This window comes from Dermochelys coriacea, chromosome 6 (assembly GCF_009764565.3).
Source record: "Dermochelys coriacea isolate rDerCor1 chromosome 6, rDerCor1.pri.v4, whole genome shotgun sequence".
In the NCBI taxonomy this organism is placed as follows: domain Eukaryota; kingdom Metazoa; phylum Chordata; order Testudines; family Dermochelyidae; genus Dermochelys; species Dermochelys coriacea.
This window is the reverse complement of record NC_050073.1, coordinates 25,755,718-25,773,067: the sequence shown is the minus strand read 5'-3', so window position 1 is coordinate 25,773,067 and position 17,350 is coordinate 25,755,718. Positions and strand designations below refer to the sequence as shown.

Genomic DNA, 17,350 nt, shown 5'->3' with positions numbered 1-17,350 from the left:
ATCTCTCTCTGTTGAATCTGAGACCCAGAGAGGCAAGGATCTTTAAGATTATTTGAATTGAGTTGGATCACTTGTTGGGGTTATGATTTTCAGATCAGCCAGTTGTCAAAGTAGGGGCAGACTTGGAATCATTGTCTCCTAAGATGAGTTTGTATGACTGCCAAGCATTTGTTGAAAATCTTCAGACCGTGTTTGTGGATTGTGGATCAGATGCGGATACAAATTTTGTATCTGCGCAGGGCTCTACTGATAGTGAGATGCTCCTGATTCTGAGATATGTCCTGTGGTCTGGATGAATGGATCATGAATGGGCATCTAATGGATTGAGAGTCATGAACCAGTCTTGACTAACGTCCACAATTCCCTCATTAGAACCTCACCATCCTGAACTTGAAACAGTGGATGAATTTGTTGATTCACTGAAGGTCCAGAATGGGATGCCATTCTTTGGCATGAGAAAATAATGCTCCTTAACTAAGAACCCACATGTGAAGCCACTTTGTTTCCTCCAGCAATAGCCCAAGGTCCCAGGCCTGGTCCACTATGTCTCTGGAGTTTATTTAGAAAGCCTCTTCCATTTACCTTTTTAAGTCAGTCTAGCTGAGGTTTTCCTGCTTTGGAGCAGTGTGTTCTGAATTTCAGCTCAACAGCTTCTTTCAGTGGACGTCATTCAGCTAGCACCCAGGCTGTCACATCTAACAAAGCTGGGTCTAACAAAGTGGATTTGCCTCATTCCCACTTTGGCACGTGATGCTAGTTGTGATCAGTCTTTTGACCAAAAGAGCCCCATTGGATGCTACAATGAAGAGGAGAACAACTAACCCAGCCCAGACCCTCACTGGGACTGGGGCATTTCCCAATCAAAGTGCAGGAAAAAAATCAAAATGCTGAGATTGTCCGCAATACAGGCAGAGACAGCCCTCCCCCACTCAGCAGAGACTTTTCCCCTTCAGAGAGGCGTGTCTAGTCCATGTCGACCTACGTGGGTTCAGGCTGAAGTGTGGGTGCAAAATATTGACTGATTCATGCCATCAAAACCAGCATGGATCTGAGTGTCACCCTCCTTTCTTGGCAGCGCTCAGATAGACAGTTGTTAATTTCAATATATAGATTGATAAAAGTGTTCAGGCCAGGGGGAGGCTCTAGCCAAGCCAGCTTAGCCTTAATATCTTCATTAAGACTATGCCAAAAATGATGGCACTGAGCACTCTTTTCCCATTCTGTGTCTGCACCGGAAGTCAACAACATAGTTATCTGCCCACCAGCATCCTTGCCTTAGTGTCTGGAGCGCAACCACTGCCGCGTTTGTGCGGTTCAGGTTGCCAAAAATCACCAATGTAGCTTGGACAAATTCTTCAAAATGATTAAAGTGTGGACAGAACTTTTCAAGGAGTGGGGAGGCCCAGGCCAACACTTCCTCGCTCAGCAAGCTGCTAAGCCCCACCTTGGTCTTGTCAGTAGGAAATGTCTGCAGGTGCAGTAGAAGGCGAAGATGGCACAGACTTATAAATCCACAGAGCTTCCCGCAGTCACCACTGAACTTGCTGGGAAATGTTATTTTTGGCTCTCAGTAGATCTGGGTCGCAGGTGGCATAGCTTGAGTTTGCAGGGTGGCATTCACTGCAGAGCACTGATCTGGGTCTGTAGATTCTGCAAAGCATTCACTAGCTCCACCAAGGAGATGTTGGCTTTAGAGAGGTCCATCCTAGTAGCTAAGCCAGGGACTTTCAGGCTACTCAGACTGATGCGACTAGGGTGTGGACAATCAGGCCTAGTGGCTGGAGCAGCAGTCAGGAACCAGAGTCAAGGATGAGAAACAGAGTCAGGAACCAGAAATCAAGCCAAGAGTCACAGCTAGAGTCAGGAGCAAGCAGGAAAGCAGGACTGGAATGGATCTGAGCAAGGCAGGGAGCAAGGCTGGCACAGGAGTAATCACAACTGAGGGCATAAGTGTTGAGCAGCCAGCAACTTGTTGCTGCTACTGCTGAGTTTACAAACAGGCCTTGCTGGCTCTGTTCAGCCAATCAGGCAGGTGGGCCAATCAGGTGGTCCGACCACAACCCCGTTGATATCATTAATCTGCCTAGAGGCTGGGCTGGATAGTCCTTAGGCTAAGCTGAAGGGGCTCACTCCCAACAGCAGCCCTTTTTCTCCTAACTCTTATAGAACCCTCTCTCTAAAGTCCCTTCCTGATTCCCATTGTGCTAACCAAGGAAGGAAGGTGAGTGGGAAAGGACTCCCTGCTCTGTCTAGATAGGGATGGGGAAAAGGAGCGCACAGCTTCCAAGGGAGGCACAGTTCTATCCAGAGTACCATTTTTGAGGGAAGAGGTTGGTTCTGGAGATACCTCCTTAACTTGTACCAGTAACTGGTGTCTTAGATATTGCCACCGTCAGCCTCTCTAGGAGACGTGAATCCAGTACTAGGCCCACAATTAAACTATACACAGTACCATATATGCTCTAGGTACCCACATAGCAAGTTCTGAAGTGCTAGTACTAAGGAACACATTTCTGAGTTGACAGGTATGGAGGTGGCGGGTGCCAAAGGGTTGGCATTGAGAGAAATGAAGTCTGCAGATTTAGAGGTTACACCTGGTGCTCTTTTTGTACCTAGTGCTGGCACAGAGCTTTTGGCCCTTATGGGGCTGAGGCCAAAGCAAGTCTGATATCCATGTCTCTGCTCACTAGGCTCTAGAAAAGGTGACCTGTGCTTTCTGCCCTGTCAAAGGAAGTCAACACCAGAATGGTGGCAAATGGGAAGGCAGAAACTCAGCTCCCACAGATCTAATGGAAAGGGATGAACCAGAGGAACATGGGTTTAGCTCTGCCTTTCCTCTTGGTGTTCAAGCTCTCAAGGGAAACAACTTTAGGCAGGCTTCTTTCGCTTTCTGAATTTGCTTCAAGAAGTGACATATGGAGCATAGCTTGGAGAAATGTCCATGTTCTAAGCAGAATAGGAGCCAGGAGTGCTAGTCATTAAGCACCACTGAAGTGTCACATGAGGGCATGTTTTGAATCCAAGAGATCTACCTCCTGCAATGTTGCTAGCACTCCTGTATGAGGGGGACAAAAGGGAGGGGTTCTATCCTAAACTGAAATGTATTCAGGTTCTCTCTGTCCACCTCCCCCGCTCAATATATATTAGCTTGCTGGCAATAACTATCTATATATATTAACTACTAAGTATGAAGGCTATTAAATATGCTTGCATAGTGTGCAGAGAAGACTGTGGACACTACACAAGAGTTCTGTCTTGCTGCCATGATCATTAGGAAAAAACTGAGGAACAGTTCAGCCAGCACTATTCTATATGCCCTTTATGGGTGGGAGGCATGAGGACATGTATGGCAGAGGAATAGCTCCAATGGAGGTGGTTGGCTAACAGAAGCCAATATTGCGCACATGGGGCAATGCGCACCAAGACTGGAATCTATGTGGACAATCACTCGAAAAATAACTATGCACTAGTTGAGATACAATGGCTTACCTGAAAGAGCTTTTCAGCGAAACACGTTAACCTTGAAGAAGAGAAATTATCCACAACTTGCTTCATCAAAAATTAAAAAAACAAAAAACAAAACAAAACAAAAAAAAAAGCTTTTATCTGTTTAACAGTGAGAAAAACCACTGAAATGTGTTTGGAGAAGGTATAAAAGAATTGTTCTTTAACTTAATATTAAACTTCTCCATTAATATTGTGCATGAACATCCTATACATATATTTATGTAACAAGTACATATATCCTACTTATGTGTAGCTAAATATTGTATACATTAACATATATTTACAAAATTTTAAAATATTAATAAGGCACTCTATTGAAACTATAAAATAAGAACATTTCAAATTAATGGGCTCTTTCTTAGCCACCCATTTATTCTTTCCATAACAACAACAAAAATAAACCTGTGACAACTGAGAAGACGTAGGTTTGGAAAAAAATTTGTGCGCGTTACCGTGTTTACTTTTAGAACTTGTATATCACTTCGATAACATGGTAAGGATTGCAGTTCAAATGCCTACATTAATTAGACAGATTAATATGCAAATCTATGTATGATTACTGTTATACTCTATACACACCTTTACAGCATGATTTCGAATCCTTCTTGGAGATCCAGCAAAGGGTATGTCTACACTCTGTCTCCCATCAGATGGCTTAACAGTAACCCTCTCTGCAGGAGTGTGCGGTCTCCTTGGCGGAAAGATTTTTGGAGGTCCTGGTGGAGGAATATCGGAAGGAGATGGAGGAACAGAAATTGATCGTGGAACATCTAGTGAACTTTTTGCTTTACCACGGTCAGTAAAGTCCGGAGAACCTGCATAAACTGGAGCAGTTGGACTGCCATGTTTAAACTGCTGTCTCTGCTGCCACTCGTACAGCTGCCATACAGTACCATCCTTATTAGCTTTCCTCTCCTCATGGGACATTTTCAAGTGGCTAACACGGTCCTGGGCATATTTGTAGTCACTTGGCAAGTTGCGATTTGGTGGAGGAGAGCTCCCTGAAGGCCGCCTGGTATTCTTTGGCAAGGTATGATAATTTTCAGGAAAAGACGAAGATTGACTGGGACCTTGACGAGTTAGAATCTGATCAGAAGCAAGACTGTGAGAAGAAGAGATATAGATTTAAACGTACATTTATCAATAGGACTGGCTAAAGTAAATACAAATTATCTCTTCTAATTCATGTTACCTTAGGAATTATACAAGATTCTGATTAAGGGTCCTTTATTAAAATTCACTTAAATGTGTACAAAATGAAGCTACTATTGCCCAGGTATCCCTATATAAAAAACCCTCGCTATTCACATATTAAGATTGCAGTAATCTGGTAAGTAATTCTACTTCTGAGAAATATTTGAAAGCCACAATTCTTTGATCAAAGATCAGCCTGGACCTACCACAGCAGAGCTAGCTTTAAGGGAAAAAGTTATATTACCTCTATGTTTAGAAACAACAGAAGTCAAGTATGCAAAGAACTGAGTCATAGTTGTGTTTATAAACAGCAAATACTGTAAGTAATTTTTACTTTTAGTTAAAAGGTACCTTGTTCACCACTAGATGGTGTAATTTGCTGTACAAATGTGATATATTAATTCATTTTAAAAATTACATTACCTTAAAAATCAGATAGGAGGAAGAAACCTCACCAGACAGAATAAGCAACTGTAATGTAGATTTTGCTTCATTATACATAAAAGAGATAAACCATTTCTTAAAAATTCTTTGATATTTGAACATTTGTTTGGAATGTTCTAGTCCTTACGAGTTACTCTTTTACATGATATAATGCTATTGGTCCTTGCTATCTTAAGCAGCACACAGGAATTTACAAGGAAATTCATTTATGGTCCTGCTACAAAAAAATGTCACTTCCTGGGTTGAGTACAACATGCAGAAATTAGCTCCACATTTGGCCAGCAGTTTTCACACGGAATCTGTTGGGTTCCAACTTTGACATAGTTGACTTCATGAAGTCTTTTCACAGCCTGAAATACCAGAATGATCCCACTTGCCTATTATCCAATTCTGCACTTAGCCATCATTATTTTGTCCTTTTAGTATCTGAGGGTCATTTGCTTCAACATCTCCAGTCAGCAACAGTGCTCACTCTGCCAGACTTTATGGAAGACCATGCGGGGTGTGCAAAAGTGTGGGGTAGAGGGAAAAGATTATATTTTCTCAGCATACAAGATGGATAGGAGGAGGAACAAAAACAGAGCAAGTGGTTACTTAGCAGTAACTGTTGTTCTTCAAGAGTTGCCTCTGTGTTTTCCCACTCATGGGATTTGGTGCCCAGAGGTTGTGGAACTGCCTTGAAAAATTGTGACTCAAGTTGGGAGGCTCTTGAGAAATCTCATGTGAGAATAATGCCATCACCCTACTCTATATAAGGAAGTGCACATCCCACCCCAACTCAATTTCTACTCCCAAACTGTACAGTCCTGATATTATTTAGAACTCCGAGGTAGAGGAGAAGGTGGGTAGTGTGAATGCACAGAGATGACTCTCAAAGACCAAGTAACCGCTTTTTCTTCTTTGAGGGCCTCTGCACTTTCATTTATGGGATTCTAGTGGGCAGTGCTCCATCAAGTGGAACGTGGGTGAAGAATGCTTAGCTAAATACATACTGTAGCATGGCACCACTCTCCTAGACCAGATACTGGACCATGATGCTAAGTGCAAAATGCGGTGCTTGGTGAAAGTGTACACTGAACTGCAAGTTGCTGCTTTGTGTATCTTCAAGAAGGAAACACATCCAAGCCATGCTGCTGCTGCTGCAGAGGGAGGCTCTAAGGAGTGAGGTTTTAAACTAGGATGTTACTGGTTTCCTAGTCAAGATGTAATAATATTCTTTGTACCTCCTAATCCAGTGAGTGTGTGTAAGAGATAAATGGATTCTCACTGGTATCTCGCCCATATGCTTCAAATAATCAATTAGATTTTAAAAAGGGCTTGGTATTTTCCAGGTAAAAACAGAACATCCTCTTCATGTCTAGGAAAGGAGTTTTCCGTGATTGGGAGTGAAGTCTAGGGAAGAATACAGGGAGGGAAATGCAGTAAGAGAAGTGGAAATCTGAGACCTTAGGTATGAAGCTGGGATGAGGTCTCATGACGACTTTCTCCTTGTAGACCACCCTATTAGATGAAGTGGCTGGTTATTAAAGCACTAAGCTCACTCACTCACTCACTCTCCTAGCAGACATTACTGTTATCAGGAAGGCTATTTGATTGATAGATGCTTGAGACAGATTTTTGCAAGAAGTTCAAAGAGGACCAATCAGCTTACTTACGACAAGACTTAGGTCGCCTTAAGTGGGAACTCTTTAATAAGGGGAAACTCATTTACCATGCCTTCAAGGAATCCGGAGATTGTTGAGTGAGAGAAGATAGGTTTGTTCTGAACATAACTGTGATGAGCAGATATTGTTGCCATATCAACTTTCACAAGGCTATAGCTAAGCTCTGTGATTTAAGGTGTAGAAGCTAATCTAGGACTGCAGAGACCCCAGCTCAAGATGGAGTAAGTACTTTACTAGTGGCACAGATAGTAAACCATTTCCTTTTCAGTTTATAGCATTTCTGGGTGTAGCCTTGCCTTTATTACACTAAGCTTGGCCTGAATTCTCTGAGAACAGAAATAGTCCTTATTAGTCAGAAGGTTATCCTCCAATACTGCACAGTAGAGCATTTCTGGGCTGAGATGCAGAATTCCTTCCTGGCTTTTGAGACAGGAGATCTGGACAAAGAGCAGCAGGTATGATAGTTTTCTGACAAGAAGCAAAAGATCTGGGGATACCAGTGCTGGTAAGGTTACATTGGGGCTACTAATAAACTGTTTGCTTTGTGCAACCTGATTTTCTATAGGACTCAGGTTATCAGAGGAACATGAAGGGAGGAAAGTGTTGGATCCAGTTTGTCTCTGTGTGCTCTGTTGAATACAAGTGGCATTTGGTGTTTTGTTCAGACATGAAAAGGCCAATCATTGAGTGGTCCCAATTGGTGAAATAGTCTCTGGCCACCACTGGTTTCAAGTACCACTTGTATGGATTCTGAGACCTCCTGCTGAGTAAGTCTGCTTCCACATTCTCTCTCCCACAAGCTGTAGAAAAATAGGATGGAATTGGTTTTGGATGTACCACAGCCTGTTTTCTTGCTTCCACAGATAAAGGTTGGGAATATGCTCCTTCCCCGCTTGCTTAGAGCATGTTGTTGGCTGTGTTGTTGTCTGTACACGGCTGTGGTGTTGGCACTAGTGATCACTGTGAGGTCAGGGGAGAGGGAAGCAAAGGGTACCTCAGAAGGACGTTGCCCCTATTTTTCCACCAATAAAACTGTTGAAGCACTTGAGGTGGAATGGTCAGTCTCCTCTGAAGGCTGTGAACATTTAGTGCATAGTTACCTCTACTCAGCTTTTCAAGGATCCAATGTTCAGATGTGTAGGATGATGAGGCCATCAAGCCTAGTAGCCTTAGGAAAAATTGTGGTCTTTACCAGGTGTTCTCTGAGAGTTGTCAGGATCTCTCAAATTTTGAGAAGTCTCTCTTGTGAAAGAAAGGCTCTGGCCTGAGTAGAGTTCAGGACTGTTCCAATGAAAGTGATACTCTGTGCAAGTTGAAGCACTGATTTCTCCCAGATAATTAAATTCCAAAGACTGGAAAAGTTGCACATGTATTGAATCACTGAGAAGAGGCCTTGTTGAGAGCTGACCCTTTGAAGCCAGTTGTCTAGGTATGGGCAGATGAATATTCCTTTGTGTCTGATGTATACAGCAACCACCAGGAGACATCTGAAGACTTAAACGTCTCTGGACATGTAGAAAGAACGGACTCTAAAACATTAGTATCCTGTCTCCTCACAGAACCTCAGGTACTTGATATGATCATCACATGAAAGTAGTTGTCCTTTAAGTCAAGAGCTGCATACCAACATCCTGTGATAAAGCCATGCACATCCTGAACCAAGATGACTGGTTCTGGAGGAGCATTGAGAAGAGGTGACCACCCTACTGTTTGAGCCTTCAAAGCACTCCTGGGTCTCAGATTGCAGGAGGTGATTGAGATGATACTTCCTTTTTTTCTTCAGTTTATGACTCTTGTGGGGAGATGTACTTCCTATTCTCCTTCCTGAAAATACACTTGACTGTGCTTGAGGTACCAAGCCAGAAGCGTTGGTGCCAGAGGTCAGGTCTGGAGTCTATACTGAGCAATGGTGCCAGGTGAGGAGTAGGCCCTGAGGTGGGCACTTCCTGTGTCAGCATCAGGGCTAATGAGGCCTAAAATGGATACTTTGGTTGTGCTGGATGAAGGATTCCCTGCCAGTACAGGGCCAAGAAGATCCCTGTCTTGAGACAGTAGTAGAATGAGGATGGAGCAGTAAATGTGTGTCTTAGGTCCTGTATAAAAGGACCTTGGCACAGATACTGGTCTCAGTTTCCTCAACAGGCCTGCTGAGATATCAGGCTGTAAACACTGAGAAGCCAGATGAACCTGAATGTAGGTGTAGCAAATCATATACTGGGTTACCAAGTGCGTCTCTCTCCAAGACACAGAAGGCACAGGACATCTCTGGTATGACTGCCAAGCAAGATGCACACCTCACAAAGCCCTTACATGGCCCAAGGCCAGATTTATTCTCAATAAGGTGTTGAAGGCACCCAGTACAGGTGAAGGGTAATTGACTCTTAGATATCTTATACTATTCTAAACAAACAGTTTAGAATAAAGTTTTAAACTAGACTAAGGGAAGGTCTAATCGTAAGGACACAAAGCAAATTCTGTTCATTTTCTAAAGCGGCAGCAAAAAAAACTGAGGCAGGTGGGGGTATGAACACCCTTATAAAAAGTAGGGTGATGACCCTCACCCATGTGTGAGAATGCTTATGAAATCCCCTCAACAGAGAGAGTTGTTCAAGGCAGTTCTACAGCTTGATACCAGTGGAGCGAAATCTCACAAGTGGGAATGCGTAGAAGCTCTTGAACAAGAAAAGTATGGCTCTTACCCAAAAGAGCCAGGAACAGGAAAAGCTCTCTGTAACAGCCAGAAGAGGAATTATTTCATGCTATATTTGAAAGGGAAGGATATTGCTCAGCATGAGCGTGTTTAATAGGAAAGTACTAAACAAGGTTTAGCTTGGGTTTGACTCATAAAAGAATAAAAACAAAACCCAAAGAACAGATTCTTCTCAAGTTCTGTATTCATCATGTTTGCCTGTGCATTGAAGTCTTCAGATTGAAGGATGGAGCATTACCTCTGAATGACTACAGGATGGAGGAGCCCCTCACTTGGAATTACTTAAAAGAAAAATCACTAACCTCCTGAGAACATCTTTTAAAGCTTTCTACCTCAGGGATTTTCGACCTGCATAATCTTTTTGGATGTCTTACTTTACAAGTGTGTGTTATTGACAGCCAAAGCTCATCAATGCCATAGAACCAGCTATGGGAACTATATGAAATGGGAGGAAGAGTATCTTTTTTTAAATGTCTTATGCCACCTTCCAGATATTAAAGTGTTGATCTTGAGCCTACAATAATTATGCAGTTGGACCTCTGGAGCACACAGAGTATCAGTGATATAAATAGGTCTCTGTGTAGACACATGACATCCACCACATTGCAAGATCAGGGTCTTAGTTTGTTGAGTTGAGCCAGGAAGCAACTTTGTATGTATTTCAAGCATCAGCAATTTTGAGGTTTTTAAAATTTAAAATAAAAAACTAATGTTTATAAATATTACTTTTTAAAATGATGGGTATATAAATTTAAGAAATAGGCATCAGATTTATTGCCCCCAAAATAGTGCATTCTGCAAATCATATACTACAGATTTATTATAATTTACTGAATGACAGCATAATCCATGGACTGTGAAGCATCATAAAACTAAGTGGGTTGTTCATGGTGAAATCCAACAAATTAAAATAAATTAATTACACTAGCCATCTCTCAAAGTTAATACTACTACCTTAAATTTCTATAGCACTCTTCATCACATCCCAATGACTGCATGTCTGTACTTTATTGTACTTCATTCATCCATCATTAAAATGCATCAGCCTCTGAGATGGAAACACATTCCGCATAAGCAGCACATCACAACAGTGTTTCTCAGGCAAGGATGTGAAAAATAACATCTAGCTAAACTACTACATGAAGAGAGCACTTACTCAGGCAGAATGTAAAAAATCAATTTGGATTTAGGCCAGGAGACTGTTGCTAACTAACACTGGCAAAAGTTTCATAAAAAGCTTTACGGTAACAATACACCCGATTGTTTTATGTCTTATTCAAAAGATGGCATCTGCAATTGCAATGTCCCTAGCACCAGGCTGGGAAATTTGCATACTATTGACTCAGAGGAAAAGTGAAATCTGTTAATTTTCCTAATGCCTCCTAGTTAGGTACTAATCAAATCTGACCATAACCCACAATTTTTTTTTGCGGTGGGGAGGGGATGTTTTCAGTGGCTTTCCTATAACACTGATAGATTTTAAACTGGTCTGTTAATTTTTAATCATAATTATAATGTTTTTAATTTTTTCTACGTTTATGTGGCTAATATACAACACTAAAAGAAGATAGCACATTGTATTTATATAGCATATATTAACAACAGTGCATGTCAGAAAAAAAATACTAAAGACAATTTCCCTTACCTTTAACGGTATCCACCCAAACAAATAAATAGACAAATAAAAAAGAATTAAAAATTATTGAAAATATTATCTTAAGGCAGCATACAGGCCCCTGAGGATAGGGTTGTTTTGCTTTTTGGTTTCTTTTGAGGGGATGTAAGTGGGAGGACTAGAAAACTAGAATTTCACATTGTTTGCATTATTAATTATTTGAAGTCTCTTACTGGAACTCCAGCAGAGAAATATGAACAATTTTAATATGTATTCCATTTTTTTTTAAAAATCACAGTTTGAGTCCTCCCTCCACAAGTCACACATTCAATTGTTTCTATTCATTCAATATTACCATTTCATCTCAATTTCTTAAGTTGCCTCTAATATCTAAGGCTCTGATCCTAAAAAGTTACTCCATGTGGGAGGACTTGTGTGAGCGTATAGCCCCCAACTAACTTTACTGGGACGCCACATGGAGTAACTTGCAGGATCAATAAAAAGCAGACACCTATTACTTATCAGACCATTACTTTCCAGAAAGAGAGAGACCCGAGAAATACATATGTGCACACAAACGTTGAAGAAAAATAAACAGATGAAAACACTGGTAAGTTACAGATAATACAAACATTAAGCATTCCATCTGCCTATACACCCCGGCTTTCATGTAATTTTCACAGACTAAAAAGGAACAAGATGCATCTTGTATGCTTCAGGGACATTTTAGTGCTGCTTCGTTAGACATATTGTGCATCCAAAATACTGAAGAATCCAGTTACATTGCATTTCATATATGTGTTACATACCAACATGACCCATGTACAAGTATTGTAGGGGAAAAGAAATAGGGAGGAAAGATTAAAATTTCTCTCTCTTGTTTTTAAGTGGAAAACAGAGGTTAAACTTATAATCTATTTTGTCCATGAATAAAAGAGGACTTTAAGAGGTAGTCTCTTCATTTTAGCTCTTAAATTTTGAATAAATTCAGGTCAAAATTTTTAAGAAAACATCTATTATGTTCAAAGAGAATATAAACATATCCTAATGTCTCATCTTTGCAATTGACAATAAAAATGTGAACACATTAAAGGAAATGTTTTCATCGGTATCAGACTGACTTTTCCAGAAAAGTGTTATTCTGCACTGGATGGATGAGAAAATTAATAGTAGTCACTGCATACTGTCTTAATATGGTAGCATTCTGCTTGGTATAAAAAAAGTTATCTCACATTTGTTTTCCTTTATTTTGAGAATACCACAATTAACTATTTAAAGACTGGCTTCTTACTAACCTTTTTGTGTCTCCTTTTTGGACTTTTACCCAATGCTCCACTTGAGTCATGCTGTTTTTCCTTTGTGTCTGTTTATCTGGATTTGCTCTGGGAACAAATCCTCTTTTATACAAACTGGTACCATTCTGCTCCATTGGGCCAATGCTCATGTTTAATGAACTAGGAAACATCCCATTCTTCTCAACTGGCTGAGGCTGAGCTACTTGGGGCTGAGACACACTTGTTAAATCTGGAAACAGATCAACTTCTCCTGATGTTAATGGATACTTAGATTTTCCCCTCTTAGGTTGCAGAATTTCTTTTCTGCAGACACAACGTTCCTCATCTTCTCTTTCTTTTCTTATTTCTTCATGCCTATCATATCCAAAGGTTTCAGTTGCTTTTTGATAACTTCCTTTTATATCAGCAGTATCCACTTTTGCACATTCTTTGCGGGAATCCACATGGTTAACTTGGGGAACAGCTTGCTGATCTGTTTTTTCTGTTTCTCTGCAATGAAAATATGTGCCTTAGTGTGAAATCTTAAAAGAAAAGAGTAGATTTGTTAAGATTTTAAGAAAGGGAAGCCCACAAAAATACCCTCTATAGCTGGTGATAACCTGATGCACTAGGGGTGTGTGACTGCAGATAGGACTGGGTGAGAATCCTTTGTTCCCCCATTTACACAAACCATTAGTAAGGAAGCACCAAATAAACTTATATTCAGCTGCACTTTGCTAGAAACAGTTATACTTAATTATTGAAAAATAAACTGAAAATACTGATAGTTCAGCATAGTGTTTAACTTCTGTAAATGTAAAATTGTGTGTTACAGGGGTTGGGATGGAAGAAGTTGTAGACTTAAAAACAAATTCCCAGGAAAGAAAAACACCTGCTATGTGGTACAAGCTTCTCCATTTCAGAGGGGAAAAAATTCTCTTAGAAGTATTTTTATAAGCTCCAAGAATAAGCCATTTCTGATAAGGATGTATAGCAATATCCAGAGAGAGGCGAAGTCGCATCAGAGACGAGAGAAATCATTCCAACCTTCTTCAGTTTGGTGGCTAAATTTTAACAAGACTATCACAGATAAAATTATTAAATATATTATTTTAAGTACTTTATTTTAGGTATTTTCCTTTTTTCTAAATCTTACCAAAAACCCAAAACAGAATATCTTTTGAAATTATTTGATAATTGGAAAGCATATAAAAGTGTTAGGTACTATTGTTGGTTTATGTTATTTTTGAAAGCTAGCCCACTTCATCTGTAACTTTCCTCATTTAATCCTCTTTGGCAGTTTATTAAGATGTCACTGATCTCTAAGTAGCACTTCATCTTCTCTGAGACCATATGACCAGATAGTCAGTTTTTGGTGTCAGCATCTGTAAACCTTCAAAGTACGTAGCCTACTTGTGAAGCCTTTTCTTGCAGTCCCTATTTATTAAATCTGTCTGAAACTTTGGCTGATATATTTTTAAACTATACAGGCAGTCCACAGATATTAACCTTACTGTTTTTTAAATGCTATATCAATTAAACGATTTTTGAACACAGAAGTCCTAAACCAGACTATCCAGTGTCACTGTGACATTTGCATCTCCAAGAGACTAAAGCTATATTTTCACTTTCCTTTTAAGGGCCAGACAGAGTCTACACTGCTGAAGTGCCATTGTCTGAACAAATTCCATTCAAGAACTGGGCAATTCTGTAATTCCGTACAAGCCCTTAGCTGCCAAGATTCTAAACACTTATAGAGCTAGTCAAAAATAAGGACACATTTTTTGCATACGGTTTGTCCCTTTTTTGTTGAAAAATTTTGAATATCAATTTTTTTCACCCACCTCTATTTTTTAAAAAGACGATTTTCAAAAAAAAAAAATTGAGGGGCCTCGCCACAGCAGCCAGTTTTCAGGGCCTAGTTCAAGTGTATTCAGAGGTCCAGGAGAATCAATTCAATTGAGCCACCCTCCCATGTAATTATACGATTCAAATTGCAGGTGTACAGGAAAGAACAGAGACGGATGGAAGGTCCGGAGGTTAAAGACAGGAAATGGCAGCATGATCACTTCAGAGACCTGAAACAGCATAAAGGGCAATCATCCAGGCACAGCTACTGAAGCAGGGGAAGAAGCAAGATGGCAAAATAGCTATGCTTTGTCTTCTCTAGGGGGAAAAAAGTGTTTTTTTTTTTTTAACTCAAGGTAAAATCCTAGTGAAAACAAAGCAGTGTGTAGTTTTCATACAAGTTAGCAGGTTCAAAAGATTTTGGGAGAGCCTACACCCATTAACTTGTGTTAAGAGCACATATTTGGAGGAATAGCTCAGTGGTTTGAGCATTGGCCTGCGAAACCCAGGGTTGTGAGTTCAATCCTTGAGGGGGCCATTTAGGGATCTGGGGCAAAAATTGGGGATTGTGCCTGCTTTGAGCAGGGGGTTGGACTAGATGATCTCCTGAGGTCCCTTCCAACCCTGATATTCTATGATTTCTATGATTAGTGAAGACAACCGAAAGAGGGGACCCTGAATCACTCCCCCATTCACATAGAAAGTACCCCCACTTTTCCTGTATCCATGTCAAAGCAAGGCAAGAAAGCAAGCAGCTCCAAATGTCTGGTCAGAGCCAGGTGTTGCTGTCTCCACTATTCACAAAGTACAGCTCTCCTAGTCATTATAGGATGAGGAGGAAGAGAGCCTGAAAAATGCCCTGATGTCTAATTGCCTAAGGACTAAAACCATGCTAAGTTTCTATTGGCACATCTTTATTCCCCATAAATAAATTTTGCACCTATAAATAAATCTGTCCCACTTATGAATAAATTAATTCTGTCCTACAAACAATGCCTACCCCTATTAAATAAATCTCAATACTGCCACCCTTCCACAAGCTCCCACCTCTCCTCTTCTTCCCACTTGAAGTCCCTATCTTTCTCCTCACACTGCTGTCTTCAACCCAAAGACCAGCCCCATGTGTTTCAAGAATAAAGACTGACATTTTAAATAATACAGGACAGTTTGAATAAATACACAGCTCTCCAACTAAAGTCTAAACAAGCTGAAGACAGGAATGAGTGACGAAAGATTCTACCTCATCCAATACAAACAATATTAAATAATCATTACTAACTGAAAGAGCATCACCAAAAGCAACTGGAGTTACGGATATGAGTACCTTTCTGATAAAATGTCTGCATTTTCATCTTCAATAGTTAGTACTAACACTCAGTCACATTTTCAGTCTTGCGCATGGTCATAATTTACATGATACTAACTTCCTTGGGATTTTTCCCACCAATTTTTGTTTAGATTTATAGTATACGGTCACATAGGGATTAAAGACCAGCAGCACAGTCACGGGTGGCCCAGGTGACCAGATTCGGGTTCGCAGGGCTGGGGCTAAAACTCTCTGTGTAGACACTCGCCAGGTGGGCCGCTTAACAGTTCAGTTCTCCTTCCGGGGAGCTTTCGCTGTCCGATTGTAGGCCACTTCCCCAGTGGCCTATGGGGTGGGGAGGAGACTCAGGCCCACCCAGTAGTCCAGGTCCCAGCCCAGGGACACTCATGCTGCTATGTCCCTTTAACAAAACTACCTTCAATTCCTTGGACCACTTCCCCAAAGCCCCAGCCTTCACTGATGCTTCATCCTTAACACAGGATTATTCTGTGTTCAGGCCCAGCAGCCAGCCTGGAGCTTTTTCTCACTCCCCTGGACGCTGCCAGTACTGAGCTGTCCGTGGTGCTGCAGTTCTCTTTGGCCAGCCAGGAGCACCAATCGCCTTCCTCTGGCTCCAGCCAGGAACTGCCTGTCTCTGGCACTGCAGCTCCTTTTTATATGGCCATTCTGGCACTGATTAGCTGCTCCCTGCAGCCTTTCTAGGCTGCTCGGAGGACTTAGCTCCACAGCTCCTTTCCTGGGTTGGTTGTGGCTGGACCCTGAGCCCTCCAGCAAGGAGCCTCTGGGTCTGGTCCACCCTGTCACAGGTTCAAATAAAGATGGCCCTTTTCTTATTTTTTCTAAATTGCTTTTCAGACTGAGAATTGCATAAGTAAACATCTTCTGGATAATAATTCCTCCAAACAAATATTATTCTATCGTCACTCTGTTTTATTCCTTCACAATTCAATGTTAGATATGGGTGAAAAAATGGAATCAGTATGTAAAATTTGCAGGGCCTCCCTGATATTTTTTCTTTCAATTGTTCCTAGCCATAACTTATAAAGAACACACATAATGGGCATCAGCATGCAGCCAAAACCAAAATCACAGTTTTGGATGTAGATTCCAGAGCAAAAAGATTAGTTACTAGTAGGTCTGTTATTTATACAAAGGAAAGGAAAGGAAAGGAAAGCTCATTTCAGGTATGGCCACTGTGAAAACTGCTTCTGACAATAATTAACTGGAAAACACAAGGGTTCTGGAATTTAAAGGTTATTCTTTGTTTATTGTTTGAGAGTTTTGCCAAAAGCAAGCACTAGGCACAGTACTTCTGGGAAACTGCACTGTGAAATTTTAATCCTCAGAGCCTAAGGGTTAAGAACAGGATAAGCCCTCAGTATAAAGAGTTCTCTTAAGAATAGGTGTAAGAAAAGGAATACATTGCCAAAGTCAAAATGTAGAAAAGTAGTACTAAGTCAGTTTTAAGAACAGGGAAAAACTGGAAGCAGCTAAAGACAAACGAACAGTTATTGTTTGATTTAGTCCTCCCCTCACCCACCCACCCCAGGTTAGATAGGGAAGTCTTCAGCAGGCTAGTGGATATCTCCTGTCTCTTACATGTTCCTTTTGAGTTATAAAATATAGAACAAAGACTGGCACAAATGTTTCTGAAATTGTGTAGGATGCTTACTAGTGAAGTGGACCAAAATCTTCCAGAAAAAAAATAGTTATCACCTGCATTTCTATGCAGTTACATCTGTATCTGAACTTATAACTTGTCATTAA

The 17,350-nt window shown here is 40.8% G+C and overlaps 1 protein-coding gene across 7 annotated transcripts in view; it reads right to left on the bottom strand.

Moving 5' to 3' along the window:
• PLEKHA7 (pleckstrin homology domain containing A7) overlaps positions 1–17,350 on the bottom strand; it is a 298,007-nt gene that overhangs the window by 63,939 nt on the left and 216,718 nt on the right. For all 7 annotated transcript variants that reach the window (XM_038406267.2, XM_038406259.2, XM_043516488.1 and 4 more), the window contains exons 10-11: positions 12,430–12,918; positions 4,087–4,609 (exon numbers count right to left, since the gene is read on the bottom strand). In XM_038406267.2, coding sequence (XP_038262195.1) covers positions 4,087–4,609; positions 12,430–12,918 — 1,012 coding nt within the window. The remainder of the gene's footprint in view (positions 1–4,086; positions 4,610–12,429; positions 12,919–17,350) is intronic.